Source organism: Cibotium barometz, chromosome 60, assembly GCF_041138505.1.
Source record: "Cibotium barometz isolate CiBa-2024 chromosome 60, ASM4113850v1, whole genome shotgun sequence".
NCBI lineage: Eukaryota > Viridiplantae > Streptophyta > Polypodiopsida > Cyatheales > Cibotiaceae > Cibotium > Cibotium barometz.
In genome coordinates, this window is record NC_141105.1 from 18,120,171 (window position 1) to 18,136,118 (window position 15,948).

General features: G+C 45.3%; 1 protein-coding gene across 1 annotated transcript in view; it reads left to right on the plus strand.

Moving 5' to 3' along the window:
- LOC147605075 (TORTIFOLIA1-like protein 1) overlaps positions 1-15,485 on the plus strand; it is a 66,507-nt gene extending 51,022 nt beyond the window's left edge. The window contains exons 6-8 of the mRNA XM_086794337.1: positions 13,899-14,061; positions 14,137-14,852; positions 15,020-15,485. Of these exons, the coding sequence (XP_086650463.1) occupies positions 13,899-14,061; positions 14,137-14,852; positions 15,020-15,220 (1,080 nt within the window). The 3' untranslated portion in view covers positions 15,221-15,485. The remainder of the gene's footprint in view (positions 1-13,898; positions 14,062-14,136; positions 14,853-15,019) is intronic.
- Positions 15,486-15,948: the final 463 nt, after the last annotated feature.

The window sequence follows — 15,948 nt, forward strand, 5'->3', positions numbered from 1 at the left end:
CACTGATGTCGTACAGCCCATTCGCCGTCCCTAGGTGATTAGGGGCAATGTGAGTTTAGGGCTTTTAAAGCCCATGACCTAAGGGCTTACTCTCTTAAGTCTCAGTCCTAATGGCAGCCTGAAGCGCGCGCAAGAGCCACAAAACCAGGGCTGCCTTGTGAGGAAGCCATGGAAGCTTCAATAAAAGCTTCAAAATAGTGTTTTTTTAACACTAATCCTTGTTTAATTGATCTTAATCACTTAAGTGCTCTTTGTAAGTGCTTTTGTTCCAGATCCTCTGAAGTGGTGGGCATACACCATGAGGTGTTCATAAGCCTCATTGTCATCAAGCCCACTAGCTTCATCAAGTGTACAAGGTTCCAAAGTGTGCTTATAAGCACTAAAGGTGTTGCTAAACACCATTGGTGGGCATAGCCATTAGCAAAGGGGAGCCTCTTGACATTACGGAGTGCTTCTAAGCACTAAGAGTGTTCTTAAACACTAATGGTGCATCTAATCACCAATGCAAGTGTCATTTGACACTAAAAAATGTGCTCTCAAGCACTAATAGTGTTGCTAAACACTAATGGTGATCGTAATCACCAAAGAAAGTGTTTCTTTGACACTAATGAAGCTGATCTCCACAGAATTTGTGGTTGGGCACACACCCTAAGTGCTAAACCATAAGCTTCATCAACTTAATCTCCTTTAATGCAACATCCTTGGCTTGATTAAGGATTGTTGCACTCTTATAAGCCATTCTCTTTCTACCTAAGCCAAAAACATCACAAACTTTCTGGTTTTCTTCTTCATAAATCAGCCCATTAACACTCTTGTAATCTCCCTTTTATTTGGGGTTTTTTGTCTTTGCTGCTGGCCGACAGCCTTTAGGCTGGCCGACCAGCACTCCCCCTTAGTATATATAGCTTTGCATTATCATTCATCATGGTGTACCATATCATTGATCACATCCGGTACCACTTCATAGGCTGTTGGTGCTTTTGCCGGGCTCTACACCACATAGCTTCATCATCCTCGCCTGACAGGACAGCACCTCATCGTTTTCTCATCTGGCCACATTATGGGACAACAGCCCACTCTCCGCTACAGGCCACACCGTGGGACAGCGGCCCTCTCTGCTACATTTAGCACTTACATCAGCGTTTACATCAGCATATCATCAACGCTTACAGAAGCGTTTACACCAGCATTCACATCAGCACATCGTCAGCATTTACATCAACATTCACATCAGCATTTTACCATAGCTCATGGGACAGTAGCCCTCTCTACTATCAGCGTTTTTCCTCAGCTCTCACCATCGGGACAACAGCCCACTCTCTACTACATCACACCATCAGGACAACAGCGCACTCTCTGCTTATCTTCACCATCGACACCACATCAGTTACGCAGCACCCATGTCACCAGAGCTTGCACCACTTGGGAAGGCAGCCCTCTCCGCTCCTTACCACTTCAGGTACGTAGCACCTGTGTCACTAGAGCTTGCACCACTTGGGACGGCAGCCCTCTCTGCTCCTCACCACCCCTCAGGTACGCAACACCCTTGTCACCAGAGCTTGCACCTCTCAGGTACGCAGCACCCTTGTCACCAGAGCTTGCACCCCTCAGGTACGTAGCACCCTTGTCATCAAAGCCTGCACCTTCAGGTCTTGTAGCACCCTTGACATCAGAGCTTGCACCATCACCACCACCACTCCGGGCACAGGTACAGTAGCATCCTTGTCACCAGAGCCTGCATCACCTCATCTTCCGTTGCCACTACCACCTCGGAGTGCCTTTGCATCCACCGACGCGAGCCTTCGACACGACCACCCCTCGGAGTGCTTTGCCTCACATCAACGCGAGCCTTCGTCATCGATCGTGCTTCGGCTCCGACATCGTCTTTGCTTCTGTACTGGTCTTCTTCTACTCAGAGTCACCTCACATCAGAGGACTCTGTATATATGTTCACTCACCATTATATATAGACAAACTCACATATTTCATGCTATGTTGTTTTGCTCTGATCTCTCGTACATCTGGTCCTTTCGTCCTTTTGTCCTCACACCTCAGTCGCGGCAGAAGAAGTCAGAAGGGGGCAGTGGTTTCAGTGGGAGGAGGATCAATAGAGGAGTTGAAAGGTTGCCAAGTGTACCACCCAGCAATAGTTTAGCAGAGGGGAATGTCACGTGCACACCCATTAGGTGTACTAGTGACATGGCATCCATAAGCATTAATCAGGTAGCATTCATGATCATCTAGTATTATCTAGGTCATTTGCAGCATATAGCACAACATGAGCATGTGTTTGCAGCTTTACAGCACCTACAACAGGTATATCAGACATTCATGAGCATTTAGGGCACTCAAGCATAATGTCCAGACCTGTTATTACCAGCCGATAGCAACACAGTACCAGCCGGCAGTAGTATTCCTTCATTTAATGAGTCGTGAGGTATCAAATCGCTGGCTGACAGCAGTCAGCAGCCCGACCAGCATCAGAACATCATATATAAGCTAAGCGCATCATTTAATCATCTTGCATTCTCCACATCGTTTCCTTCCTAAGGAGCCAAGGGAGTCAGTAGATCATCAGCAGCTTGCAGTACATCCTATCCAAAGGTGCAATAGGGCAGGTCATCATCCACAAGCATTCAGCATCTCTCTCATACTCATTTAGGGACATCATAGATCTATTTATAGATCTTCATTGTAACTCATCCATTTAATATAGTTGCATTGCATTGCATTGCATTGACACCATTGTCTATCTCTTAAGTATCGTTAAGTGAAGTTTAGCTAAGGTTGTTTTACTACGATCAATCTCCCGCATGTCACATGGTGTACACGAGCTCAACATCTCCTACCAAGACGACCTCTCTGATGAAGTGATAATGGACCTCTATGTGTTTGGTCCGTGCATGAAACAGTGGGTTCCTGGCCTATGCTACTAAGGTTGTCGCAATAGATGACAACCTATCCACATGCAACCCCAAATCTCCAAGTAGCTTACATAACCAAGGTACCTCACATGCTGCCAGTTTGATTAGAGCTTGGGGCCACGTCAAGCCTGCCCTCTCCAAGTTACCCTCTACTATAGATAAGGAGAGACTCCACCAGTCCTTGATATGGAACCCCCTATTCAATTTTCTCAGTGGCCACCCCCTAGGTGCTCGATCTCACATCGCCTAGGGTCCCCTCTGCACGTATCCTGCTTAGTGTAACTCGCGGCGGGTGCCCGGGGGACTAGGGCCTTTGACACACTTGTTGATACCATCAATGCATATTAAAACATTTAAACATGGCCACAGCCTTAACACATATCCATCATCACTTTGCATAAAACATAAAGCTGGACAAAACATCCACAAATGCTGAAAATGGAGCTTGCACGTGTGACACCGCATAGAGGCCGGAATGGGCCGACCCCCCCCTTGGAGTATTTTATTACCCAAGGAGAATAATATCATGTACAAGCTTTGAGGGCCTTACTCTCCCCACGGGAGATGCCGGATTATCCCTATACAATTGCCATAACACAGCCCAACACAAGGCTACCAAGCCGGAACATAGGCTGTAGAAATGCCGAGCCAACAATATAACCCATATACCTCCGTGTGGGTACTGATTCTTCCCCAAAAACCACGGGTCTTCATGCAATAGAGAGGGTACAGCAAGTACAACTCTCCATTCAGCCGGTACAGCAGGTACAGTGGCTGGTACAGCCGGTACGGTGGTTGGTACAGCAGGTACAGCAAGTGTTAGAAATAATGTCCTGACATTATTATGGGCAGTGGCCAATGTATTAGGACCGGCCGGGCACTTTTTACTCACTTTAAGTGAGGTTTTTTCCCCGCGCCCAATAAGGCGCCCAACTTACCGTTATGTGAAACGGGCACCAGTTAGGGTTATTATATGCCCTAAGTTTTGTAACAAACTAATCTTCATTATTTTGAGCTCCATCGTTTTGCTCCTTGCCTCCACACGTTTTGTTCTGTTTCTTCGTGTGCTCCACACCGTCTCTCACACTCACAATTGGTATCAGAGCAGGTTGTTGTTCCTGCTCCCGCCTTCCCTACTGCTGGTGAAGCACTTTCGTCGCGAAGAAACACCTCTATTGTGCTGGTCGCCTGCTTCTGGTGCTGAAAAACAGGTTGCCCTCCTTCTACAGACCTGGGCGACTGCTTTCTGTGTGTCTCGGGCATTGTTCTGGTGCAAAAAGCAGTGTTGGTCGTTTTTCTACAGGCCGTACAGCATCTGTGCAGCACGTGTGGCTGCTGGTTGCTGTTTTTCTGTTCGTACAGGTCTGTACGACCAGTTTTGGTGCTGTTTTCTGATCGTACAGCAGCCGTACAGCTGTCGTACAGCTCTATCTGCTGTTTTCTGTCCGTACAGTTCTGTACAGCACCTGCTGGTTGCTGTTTGCTGTTTGCTGACTGTACAGCCTTCCGTACAGCATTGTACCGTCTTCTGCATCAGTTCGTACTCAGCAATCGGCAGCAGCAACTCGGGTGAGTCTACCTGCTGTATTTTGGAGCTTAACTGTGAATTTTGTCAGCAAATCAAGTCCGAAATTTGGGGCTTTTGCTGTTTTTATGTTGCTGCACAATCTGTGACAGCTCCCACAGGTGTTTTGTGGGAATCAGAGAAATTTGAGCCACCAGAAATTTGGGGCTTTTGTTGCTGTGATGTCTATCTGTGTGAAACAGACAGTCTCGAGCAATATTTGTGGACTCTTGTGCAGTCAGTCTCTTTTGCAGGTTACAGTTTGCTCTCATGGCACAGAACACTGCTGATGTGTTTGGGTTTTTAGCCCAGGAAGATAAGTTGGATGGAACCAACTATTCCCTGTGGAGCTTTATGTTCAGGAATCTGCTAGTTGCAAAGAATTTGTGGAATTATGTAAGTGGAGCTGAGGCAAGGCCTATGCATGTGGCCCCAGCTACCCCTCCACAACATGGCAGGCAGCAGGTTGTACTACCAGCTCCTCAGGCACCTACACAGGAACAAACTAGGTGGGATTCCAGGGATGCTCAGGCACTCTCTTTGATTGCACTTTCAGTTAAGAGGTCCATTATTCCGCATATCCGTTCATGCAGGACATCTCAGGCTGCATGGGATACTTTGGAGCACATGTATCAGGCTCGCAATGAGGCTAGAGTTGCCTTTTTGAAGCGGGAACTATCACACTTGTGCATGGATGAGGGTGATTCTATGCAGGATCATCTTACGAAGATTCAGGATTTGAGAGAACAGCTCTTGAATATTGATGAAATCATCTCTGATGCTGAGATGGTCACCACTACACTTAACTCTTTACCGAGCTCTTATTTGGGTTTTCATACATCTCTTCACTTGTCCATGAGGGGTAATCCAGTCCCTCTATCCTTTCAGGATTTGGTTGGACTTTTGCTGAAGGAAGAGCAGACTCGGAAAAATGTCATGCAAAGAAGTGGTGAGCAAGCACTCTTTGCTAAGAACAAGGGCAAAGGAAAATCTGGTGCATATAAGCCTAAGTCAGAATCAGGACAGCCATCTAGTAAAGAGAAGGATGATGCACAGAAACCTAAAAAGAAGGGTAAGTGCCATTACTGCAAGAAAACAGGTCACTATATTCATGAATGTCCTAAGAGGATAGCCAAGGAAAAGAAGAAAGAGTCTGGTAATTCAGTTGAAGACTCTTCAGATGTGGATAACAAGAAAGATGATGCCACAGTCAATCTTGTGGAAGAGGATTGGTGCTTCTTTACTTGCAGCTATGATCCCTTAAATGAGGTTCATTCACTCAATGTGAGTGAAAGTGGTGATGTATGGTTCTTTGACAGTGGTGCCTCAAGGCACATCACGTCCAGAAAGGATTTGTTTGGCAAGATGGTACCTTCTTCATGTGGCAGAAAGGTTACGTGTGCAAATAATGCTTCTTATCCAGTTCAGGGCACAGGGGATGTTATGCTTACAGCCATTAATGGCTCAGAATTTCTCCTTCAGGATGTATTGTATGTGCCTGGGATAAAGAAGAATCTTCTCTCAGTGTCTTCTTTTGCAAAGAGAGGGCTGGTTGTTTCCTTTGAGGATACTAAATGTATGGTCCGTGACAGGGAAAGTGACTTTGCTTTGGTTGCTACAGGGACCTTATGTCGCGGTTTGTACCGTCTTGATCCTTATGAGAGGCACAGTGCATGTGTTGTTTCTACCTTTACATCTGCTATGCAGGATGCAGAGTTGTGGCATGCCAGGTTTGGGCATGTAAATTATGGCAGTCTCATGGCACTTCAGAAGCTGAAAATGGTAGATGCCCTACCTAATTTAGAGACTCCTCCCAGACATGTGTGTGAGGGATGTATTTTGGGAAAGATGCATCGTCAGGCTTTCAAAAAGGATAGAGTTGTTAGAGCTGTCCGCAAATTGCAGCTCATTCACAGTGATGTATGTGGTCCAATGAGGACACAATCCTTGGGAGGTCATTGGTATTTTGTTACTTTTATTGATGACTTTTCCAGATATGCCTGGGTGTATGCTTTGAAGAACAAATCTGATGTCTTTATGCATTTCCGACATTATGTCAACATGGTTGAAAATGCAACAGGACAAAAAGTGCAGACTCTCAGAACTGACAGAGGGGGGGAATACTTATCTAAAGTATTTGATGCTTTTTGTTTAGAGAAGGGCATAGTACACCAGTGTACTACACCATATACACCTCAGCAGAATGGTGTGGCCGAACGAAAGAATAGGTCACTCATGGAGATGGCCAGGTGTATGCTGAAAGCAAAGGGATTGCCACATAAGTTTTGGGTGGAAGCTCTTATGTGTGCCACTCATGTGTTGAACAGGTGCCCTACAAAGGCACTCAGATCTGTTACACCCTATGAAGCTTGGTTTGATCGGAAACCTAGTGTTGATTATTTTCGTGTGTTTGGTTGCTTGGCTTATGCACATGTACCACAGGAGCTTCGTGGGAAGCTTGATGATAAAGCCATAAAGTGCATATTTGTTGGCTACAGCAGTCAAAGTAAAGGGTACCGTCTCTATAATTCTGTCACACGCAGGATTTTTGTGAGCAGAGATGTTGTTTTTGCGGAGAATTCAGCACAACCCATTGCTGAATTTAAATTTCAGCAACCTCAGGAGTCTTTTGATGTATTTGAAGGGTTGATACCCATTGGCATAGGAACCACAGCTGATATACCGGCTGAATTTCAGAATTTGCAGCCACCACCTCGTGTGTTTGATGCTTTAAATCAGCCCCAGGCTGAGCCTAACATACAGCAAGCAGAAGAGGATATTGTTGTACAAGAGAGGACAGCTTTGCAAGAAGCTAGAACCATTCCTCGTTGGGCTATACAGACTCTTCAAGAGAGTAGACTTGCTGCTCCATTACCAGGTAGGACACGTAGGAGTACACGTGAGGCTGAAAGCTCTCATTTTTCAGAGTCAGCTTGGGTGAGTTCTATTATGGATGAAGAGGAACCTGAGAGTTTTGAAGATGCAAGTGAAAATCAGCATTGGATGCAGGCCATGCAAGCTGAATTGGATTCTATTGTTAAGAATCATACATGGGATTTGGTGGATTTGCCTCCTGGCAAGAAGGCAATTGGTACAAAGTGGGTTTATAAGGTTAAACGCAAACCAGATGGTACCATTGACAGGTACAAAGCAAGGCTGGTTGCTAAGGGCTATGCTCAGAAAAAGGGCATAGAACTTTTGCCCCCACTTCTCGGATGACCACCATCCGTGTTGTTGTTGCTATGGCTGCACATTATGGCTGGTTTGTACATCAGTTGGACATAAAAACAGCCTTTTTGAATGGTGATCTTGAGGAAGAGGTTTATGTGATACAACCTCTTGGTTTTGCTATGTCTGGTCAAGAGCACAAGGTGTGCAAGTTGAGGAAAGCTTTGTATGGCTTAAAACAAGCACCGCGTGCCTGGTATGCAAAGATTGATGCATTTTTGACTAGCCAGGGGTTCACCAACAGTCCAATTGAAAGCACCCTCTATCAAGAAAGATGGGGGGGATATTTTGATAATCATTCTTTATGTAGATGATATGCTGCTCACAGGTACTGATGCGGATAAAATTTCAGATTTTAAGTCCGAACTCAAATCTGCTTTTGAGATGTCAGATATGGGTATGTTGCACTATTACTTGGGCATACAGTTCATACAAAGTGAGAAGGGTATCTTTATGTTACAGTCGAAGTATGTACAGAGACTGTTGGAAAGATTCAAATTTCAAGATTGTAAGCCTATTTCCACTCCTATGGAACCAGGGCTGAAACTTACAGTACATGATGGCAGTGAATCTTTTGATGCTATTCTCTATTGTCAGGCTGTTGGGTGCCTGATTTACTTGTGCAACACCAGACCGGATATTCAGTATGCAGTATCCCAGGTGAGCAGATATATGCACAGCCCACGGATGCTTCATTGGCAAGCTGTAAAGCGTGTGTTTCGTTACTTGCAAGGCACCAAGTCTTATGGCTTGATGTATCCCAGGGGGGGTGACTTGCATTTACATGCATACAGTGATTCAGATTGGGCTGGTGACTTCGACACAAGGCAGTCTACCAGTGGTAATTGTTTCTTTTTGGGACACTCATGCATTTCATGGTTGAGCAAGAAACAATCTACAGTAGCTACCTCGTCTTGTGAGGCTGAGTACAGGGCAGCTTTCACAACGACAGTGGAATGTGTTTGGCTACGCAGACTCTTGGCAGATCTTCATCCTTTATTGGAGAAGCCTACTCCGATTCTCACTGACAGTCAGAGTGCTATTGCAGTAGCACGGAATCCTGTGTTTCATGCACGAACGAAACACATAGAGATACATTATCATTATGTCAGAGAAAGACTTCATGCAGGGGAGATCAGCATGATCTATTGTCCAACACATGACAATGTCGCAGACATTTTCACCAAAGCTTTACCTCGAGAAAAGTTTGAAGCTTTCCGCAAAGCTTTAGGCTTACTTCCTTTTGGTGATTGACATCATGCCTTGTACCCACATTGGCACTGCAGGGGGGTGTTAGAAATAATGTCCTGACATTATTATGGGCAATGGCCAATGTATTAGGACCGGCCGGGCACTTTTTACTCACTTTAAGTGAGGTTTTTTCCCCGCGCCCAATAAGGCACCCAACTTACCGTTATGTGAAACGGGCACCAGTTAGGGTTATTATATGCCCTAAGTTTTGTAACAAACTAATCTTCATTATTTTGAGCTCCATCGTTTTGCTCCTTGCCTCCACACGTTTTGTTCTGTTTCTTCGTGTGCTCCACACCGTCTCTCACACTCACAGCAAGTACAACAAGTACAGAAGCTGGTACAGCCGGTACAATGGGTGGTACAGCAAGTACAAAAGCTGGTACAGCCAGTACAAGGGCTGGTACAGCCGGTACGGTGACTGGTACAGCCGGTACGGTGGCTGGTACAGCCGGTACAGCAAGTACAGAAGCCGGTACAGTCGGTACAATGGGTGGTATAGCAAGTACAGAAGCTGGTATAGCCAGTACAAGGGCTGGTACAGCTTGTACAACAAGTACAAATGCTGGTACAACAAGTACAATGGCTAGAAATCATAATAAATGATTAAATACCCTTGCCTTCAGTATTTCTTCTCGATGGAAGCCTCCAAAACAGTCCCCAACAGCCGGTATTCTTCATGGGCAGCCTTCAAGTGAGAGAGAAAGAGAGTAGCCATCATTAGGGCAACCTGTAACGGTGGTAGAGGCTAGTGTGGAGCAAGAGAGCCTCTATTAATGAAGAGAGAGGGCTCCAATTTATAGATTTGGGCCTCCCATGAGCTAAAATGGCAAGAGAAGGTTACGATGACAAGTGGAGAGCTACACAATAGCTGAAGTGACAAGTGTGAGGCCACTTGTCTCACTTTGATCCTTTTTCTAACAAGTGTCAGGCCATTTGTCTCTCTTTGGTCCACTTTCTTGCCACATGTCCCAATCTAAGAGATGGGTCCTTCCATAATCTTTACCTCTAAAAATATCCCAACTGGTAGACATTCTGTCATAGGCACTTTGCCAACTCTTGGTATCTGCTCAATTCCAGATGTAATGACACGAACAGAATTTCCATCGGAGTCGGGCCAAAAATAGCAACTCTCCTAAATTTTAGGAGTGTGGTCCTTTGTATTCTAGGATAATCCCCCATTCCCAAAGCTTGTACTTTCCAAATATTTAAACATCCTGGAGTCCACCAGACTCCTTTCAGTCTGGGAAATGTCCAGGCTGGTGACATCCTCCCCAGCTTCTTAAAAGTTGTCCGCAACTTTGAGCTTCAAGCCATATATTCAAGATATAATCATGTCCCATCGATTGGGAGAGACGAGACAGTCTCCAAAATCCAATATAACTGAAGAATCCATGTCTCAAAGAAATGGGCGAGACTAAATAAGTCTCCATAATACCAATATCAAAATCATGTCCCAAAATACATGGGCGAGACAAAAACAGTCTCATAAGTCCAGATATCATAATCATGTCCTAAGTAAATGGGCGAGACAAATCAGTCCCATAAGTCCATATATCATAATCCATGTCCCAAGTAAATGGGCGAGACAAAACAGTCCCATAAGTCCAGATATCATAATCCATGTCCCAAGTAAATGGGCGAGACAAATTAGTCCCATAAGTCCACCGCATAGAGGCCGGAATGGGCCGACCCCCCCCTTGGAGTATTTTATTACCCAAGGAGAATAATATCATGTACAAGCTTTGAGGGGCCTTACTCTCCCCACGGGAGATGCCGGATTATCCCTATACAATTGCCATAACACAGCCCAACACAAGGCTACCAAGCCGGAACATAGGCTGTAGAAATGCCGAGCCAACAATATAACCCATATACCTCCGTGTGGGTACTGATTCTTCCCCAAAAACCACGGGTCTTCATGCAATAGAGAGGGTACAGCAAGTACAACTCTCCATTCAGCCGGTACAGCAGGTACAGTGGTTGGTACAGCCGGTACGGTGGGGTTGGTACAACAGGTACAGCAAGTACAACAAGTACAGAAGCTGGTACAGCCGGTACAATGGGTGGTACAGCAAGTACAAAAGCTGGTACAGCCAGTACAAGGGCTGGTACAGCCGGTACGGTGGCTGGTACAGCCGATACAGCAAGTACAGAAGCTGGTACAGTCGGTACAATGGGTGGTATAGCAAGTACAGAAGCTGGTACAGCCAGTACAAGGGCTGGTACAGCTTGTACAACAAGTACAAATGCTGGTACAACAAGTACAATGGCTAGAAATCATAATAAATGATTAAATACCCTTGCCTTCAGTATTTCTTCTCGATGGAAGCCTCCAAAACAGTCCCCAACAGCCGGTATTCTTCATGGGCAGCCTTCAAGTGAGAGAGAAAGAGAGTAGCCATCATTAGGGCAACCTGTAACGGTGGTAGAGGCTAGTGTGGAGCAAGAGAGCCTCTATTAATGAAGAGAGAGGGCTCCAATTTATAGATTTGGGCCTCCCATGAGCTAAAATGGCAAGAGAAGGTTACGATGACAAGTGGAGAGCCACACAATAGCTGAAGTGACAAGTGTGAGGCCACTTGTCTCACTTTGATCCTTTTTCTAACAAGTGTCAGGCCATTTGTCTCTCTTTGGTACACTTTCTTGCCACATGTCCCAATCTAAGAGATGGGTCCTTCCATAATCTTTACCTCTAAAAATATCCCAACTGGTAGACATTCTGTCATAGGCACTTTGCCAACTCTTGGTATCTGCTCAATTCCAGATGTAATGACGCGAACAGAATTTCCATCGGAGTCGGGCCAAAAATAGCAACTCTCCTAAATTTTAGGAGTGTGGTCCTTTGTATTCTAGGATAATCCCCCATTCCCAAAGCTTGTACTTTCCAAATATTTAAACATCCTGGAGTCCACTAGACTCCTTTCAGACTGGGAAATGTCCAGGCTGGTGACACTTAGTCTTTGGGAGAGTGGGCTAGTTTTTGGTACGACTTGTGGGGATCAGGAAAGAGACGAGATTCAGCCATGTCAGAGCCTTCACTGACCATGATATCCCCATAGCAGTCTTGGTTTAGATGGGGGACGAGTGCTCATCTTTTCAGTTGTTGGTCCTCAAGGTTGATTGACCCTTTCTTGCCATGGAGGATTTCAGCGGCGGCTTACAGCGGCTTACTTCATTGTGTGGGGATTCTTGGTTTTCATGCTCGTTAGTGGCACATCAACCTACATCTAGGATTCTAGCCAAGGTGGTCCGTGACAGTTCTTGGCAGCTTTGGCTTTGGGAGAAACGACCATTGATGCCTGTTCAATGGGACCTGGCAAGTGGGAGTGGTGGGACCCCTTCTTCTTGGAAAGCTGGACCACCCCTTTCTTCCATTAAACAGAGAGGATGGGGTGCACGATACAGATGCATGAGATAGATGGCACCCCGACAGCAGCTGACCATTCGGCCTTCTAGGGCATTTTACCCCCATTCCAGGAGATTTCTGGAAGCGGCTGTGGAACAACTTTCGGCCAAGGAAGGTCACACTCTTGCTTTGGTAGTTAGCCCACCGCAGCCTTGCTATCGGCAGTTGGTTGACTATCCGTGGTAGGCCAGCGGTGTAGCCACCTCCTAGAGTTGTAGGCGGCACTGCCTTTTGGATTGCCCCAAAGTGTAACATGTATGGTGGAGGATTCTTCATCTCTACACGACCATGAGATCCATAGGTGACAGTGGCGTGCCTGGCCCTCCACTATGAGGAGGCAGAAGGAGGGTAGGGTCTCCGTCTATCACACTGCAGGATTGACACATTTTGCGACCTGTCGTCCGAGATATGGTCTCCAGGCACACGTCAGAGATGGAAGATCAGCAGCAGCAGCATGGCATATATGGATAATGGCGGGCCCGTTGCAGCAAGGTCATCGAGGGCACCCTCAAACCGGACCCCCCTCGGCGGCTTTCCCACAGAGCTGAGTTCATCAGCACTACTTGGACTGACATCATTCACACCCTCTTGTGGCGAGTGAGGGAAGCTCCAGGGAGATTCAGATCGCATGTGCATGTACCTTTCCCCAGATTATCTCCACCTCTTTTGAGGGTTCTGAGCATGTATGTGTAGCCTATGGCTGTTTGAATATTAACTAATAAAAAGATCTTCTTTCCGGGAAAACAAAACATATGTGGTGATTGGTGGTGTCTCTGTTTCATCGATGTTATGCTAGATTTAATCTTTGTGAATTTAAAACAGTTTTCTAGCGTTTGTGTGACTAAATAGGAGACTTTGTGTAATATACTTTGTGCTTACTTAGTTAAGCACACCTTGCGTGGTATGGATGCTTGATCAAGTGGGAGTGCTGAAAAGTAAATGTGGTTAAGCCTAGGTGTGCTAGCATTAGCATAGGTTTGAAATTACCATAGTAACCTTTGCGATATAAACCATAGTATTTTAAGACCTTAGATAGTTGAGAATAGCATCTTTGTGGAAATTTGTAGAAGTGGTGTATGCGGCGTACAGATTTAGTAACGATGTATATATCTATGTGAAGGTCAGCATGTTGCTATACCGTATTTGTATCTAGCACTATGTGACAGCCTGGGAGTTCTAATATATTGGCCTCATCTCTTTGTAAATTATGGGCATTTTGATGAAATTCTGGGTGAAAGATTACTTAGTGGAAAAGAGAGGAGATTCCTCCGGGATTTTGTGTGTATTTGGTGGGACAGTCCTGTCTTGTCAAAGATGGTGCTTGGTTTTGTTTGAAGATATTATTATTTTTGACGGTTAATCCTTTCAAACAGGACTTCTTTTTTGTATGTTACATTATAATTACTTGAAGTTTATTTTTTTGGGCAATAAAAGGTGGTTAAACATAAATTGAGGGGGACTTTTGTGAATTCTTTGTAAAATGCAGGCTCTTATATGTTCGTCATGGTTTATTGATCTGCAGGATTTTTTGGTCAGCTCCCAGGAAACCATGTTTGCATTGCAAGCAAGAGTTCGGGGGTTAGAGAAGATGGTAGAGGAGATGACTTGTGATTTGGACTTTCCTGCTAGGAGGAGAATTCATGGGGCTGTTGGAGGATATGAAAACAGTGGCATCAGGCCTTCTGGTAAATATCTTTTACGGTCTGAATACATGAATGCTAGGTTCGGCAAAAGTGTTGATATTGGTCATCCATTTCCAGATAGGGAGCCTGCACCTGAAAGCATGAGTGCAGGCATGAAAGCGGTGCGACACAATGCCTACAAGAAGTCTTCTGATCGGGCTCCTGAAGATTGGGATGATTATACATTTGGAAATTCTAGAGGCAGGTCAGCAGGAACCTACTTGGTGGATGGCCTACTTGGATCTCAACGAAGCAATAATGGGGGAGCAGGTGAGCGGTCAAGGACTGATAGCGAAGATTCAGGAACTGATCAAGTTGTAATGAGAAGAGTTTGGGATAAAGTACCTCATCCTGGACCTGCGAGACGTGGGGAAGGTCCTTCTGCAAGAAGTGTTTGGCAGGCATCAAAAGATGAAGCTACACTGGCAGCAATACGTGTAGCTGGTGAAGATGCAGGGGTTTCGGAGGTGGAGACTCGTTCCAGTGGAGTTCCTAGACTTGCCAACCCAGAATCTGGTTCTGAGAGCACATTACACAAAAATGGTGGACAGGACAAGGGCCAGTGGAGTTTGTGGGGTTCTGCCTTGGAGTTTGTCCACGCTGGAGACATGGAGTCAGCATATACTGAAGTGCTGTGTGCTGAAGATGAGCTGATGCTTGTAAGATTGATGAGTAGAACTGGACCAGTTTTGGATCAACTAACCATCACCACAGCAAGTGAAGTGCTGCATGCTGTTGGGCAGCTTCTCCAACAGCAGAACTACGTTGACTGTTGTGTTGCTTGGATCCAGCAGGTATTGTATATTCTTTTGTCTAGAAGCTCGAATAGAAGGTATTATGGAGAAAATTTATTCTCTGTGAGTTCTCTCAAGAGCCTGCAAAGTTTCATTTAGTATGCTTTTACAAGTATGTAGTTGCGGTCACTTAATGTCCCTAACAGAGGGTTGAATTGTTACTGCAGGTTGCAGATACGGTTATAAACAGTGGAGCAGATTGTCTAGAACTTCCTCTGGATGCAAAAAAGGAGCTTCTACTGTCTTTGCAAGAATCGATCAGCATGAGTGTGCCAGGAGACTGCTCAGGCAGTAGTGTTGAGCAGCTTCTGCAACTTCTTGCGAATGCTTGGTCCATTGATATTGAGCATTTTGGAACAGATTTGTAATGCACCCCATGTGTCAAGAGGGTTATACATTATAAACAGGTGATATTTGTTATGCTGAATCTACGGTTCGGAACTGAGTGATAGCTCCATCTCCTATTTAGTGATTTTTGTGGGAGGGTGAGGTATACTATCCATGCCCTTGGTCTATAGGTCCCCTCCAGGAATGCCAGGCTGCCTACTGATCATCTTTCAAGAGGAGTCTTTCTTTGGAGTACGCCAATGAAAATTCAGTCTGCTTCCTAAAATAAAGGATTAGTTGCTCTGGCATGCTTTGTCTATTTTCCTTTTTGAAAACTGGAAGCAATCTGAAAAAGGGGATTTCCTGCCACTAGGGTCAAATAAAAGTAGTAAGTTTTGCGTGAAGGTATTAACTCCAAGCTTGCACGTTCCTGCTATAAACCATTCAAGATATTAAAACACTAGAGTTGAAAGCCATTTCTCAATGAGAGACAGAGAGAGAGAGAGAGATGTCTCTATTATTTTCTACAAAATCCCGCAGGGTCCACGAGGGACAGGGAGAGGAAAAGAACAGAGAGAGAAGAGGGGGTGTTTTCATTATTCACAATGAGAGATATATAACATAGTAGTTGGTTTATGTACATATATGGCTTGTATTCAAATCCCACTTTTGACGAGTTTAACTCGACAGGTTTCTAGTGTGGACTTTCAGCTCAATCAAGCAACTTTAGACTTCAGATCAATCAAGCGGGCCTTGGCAAGCTCAATTA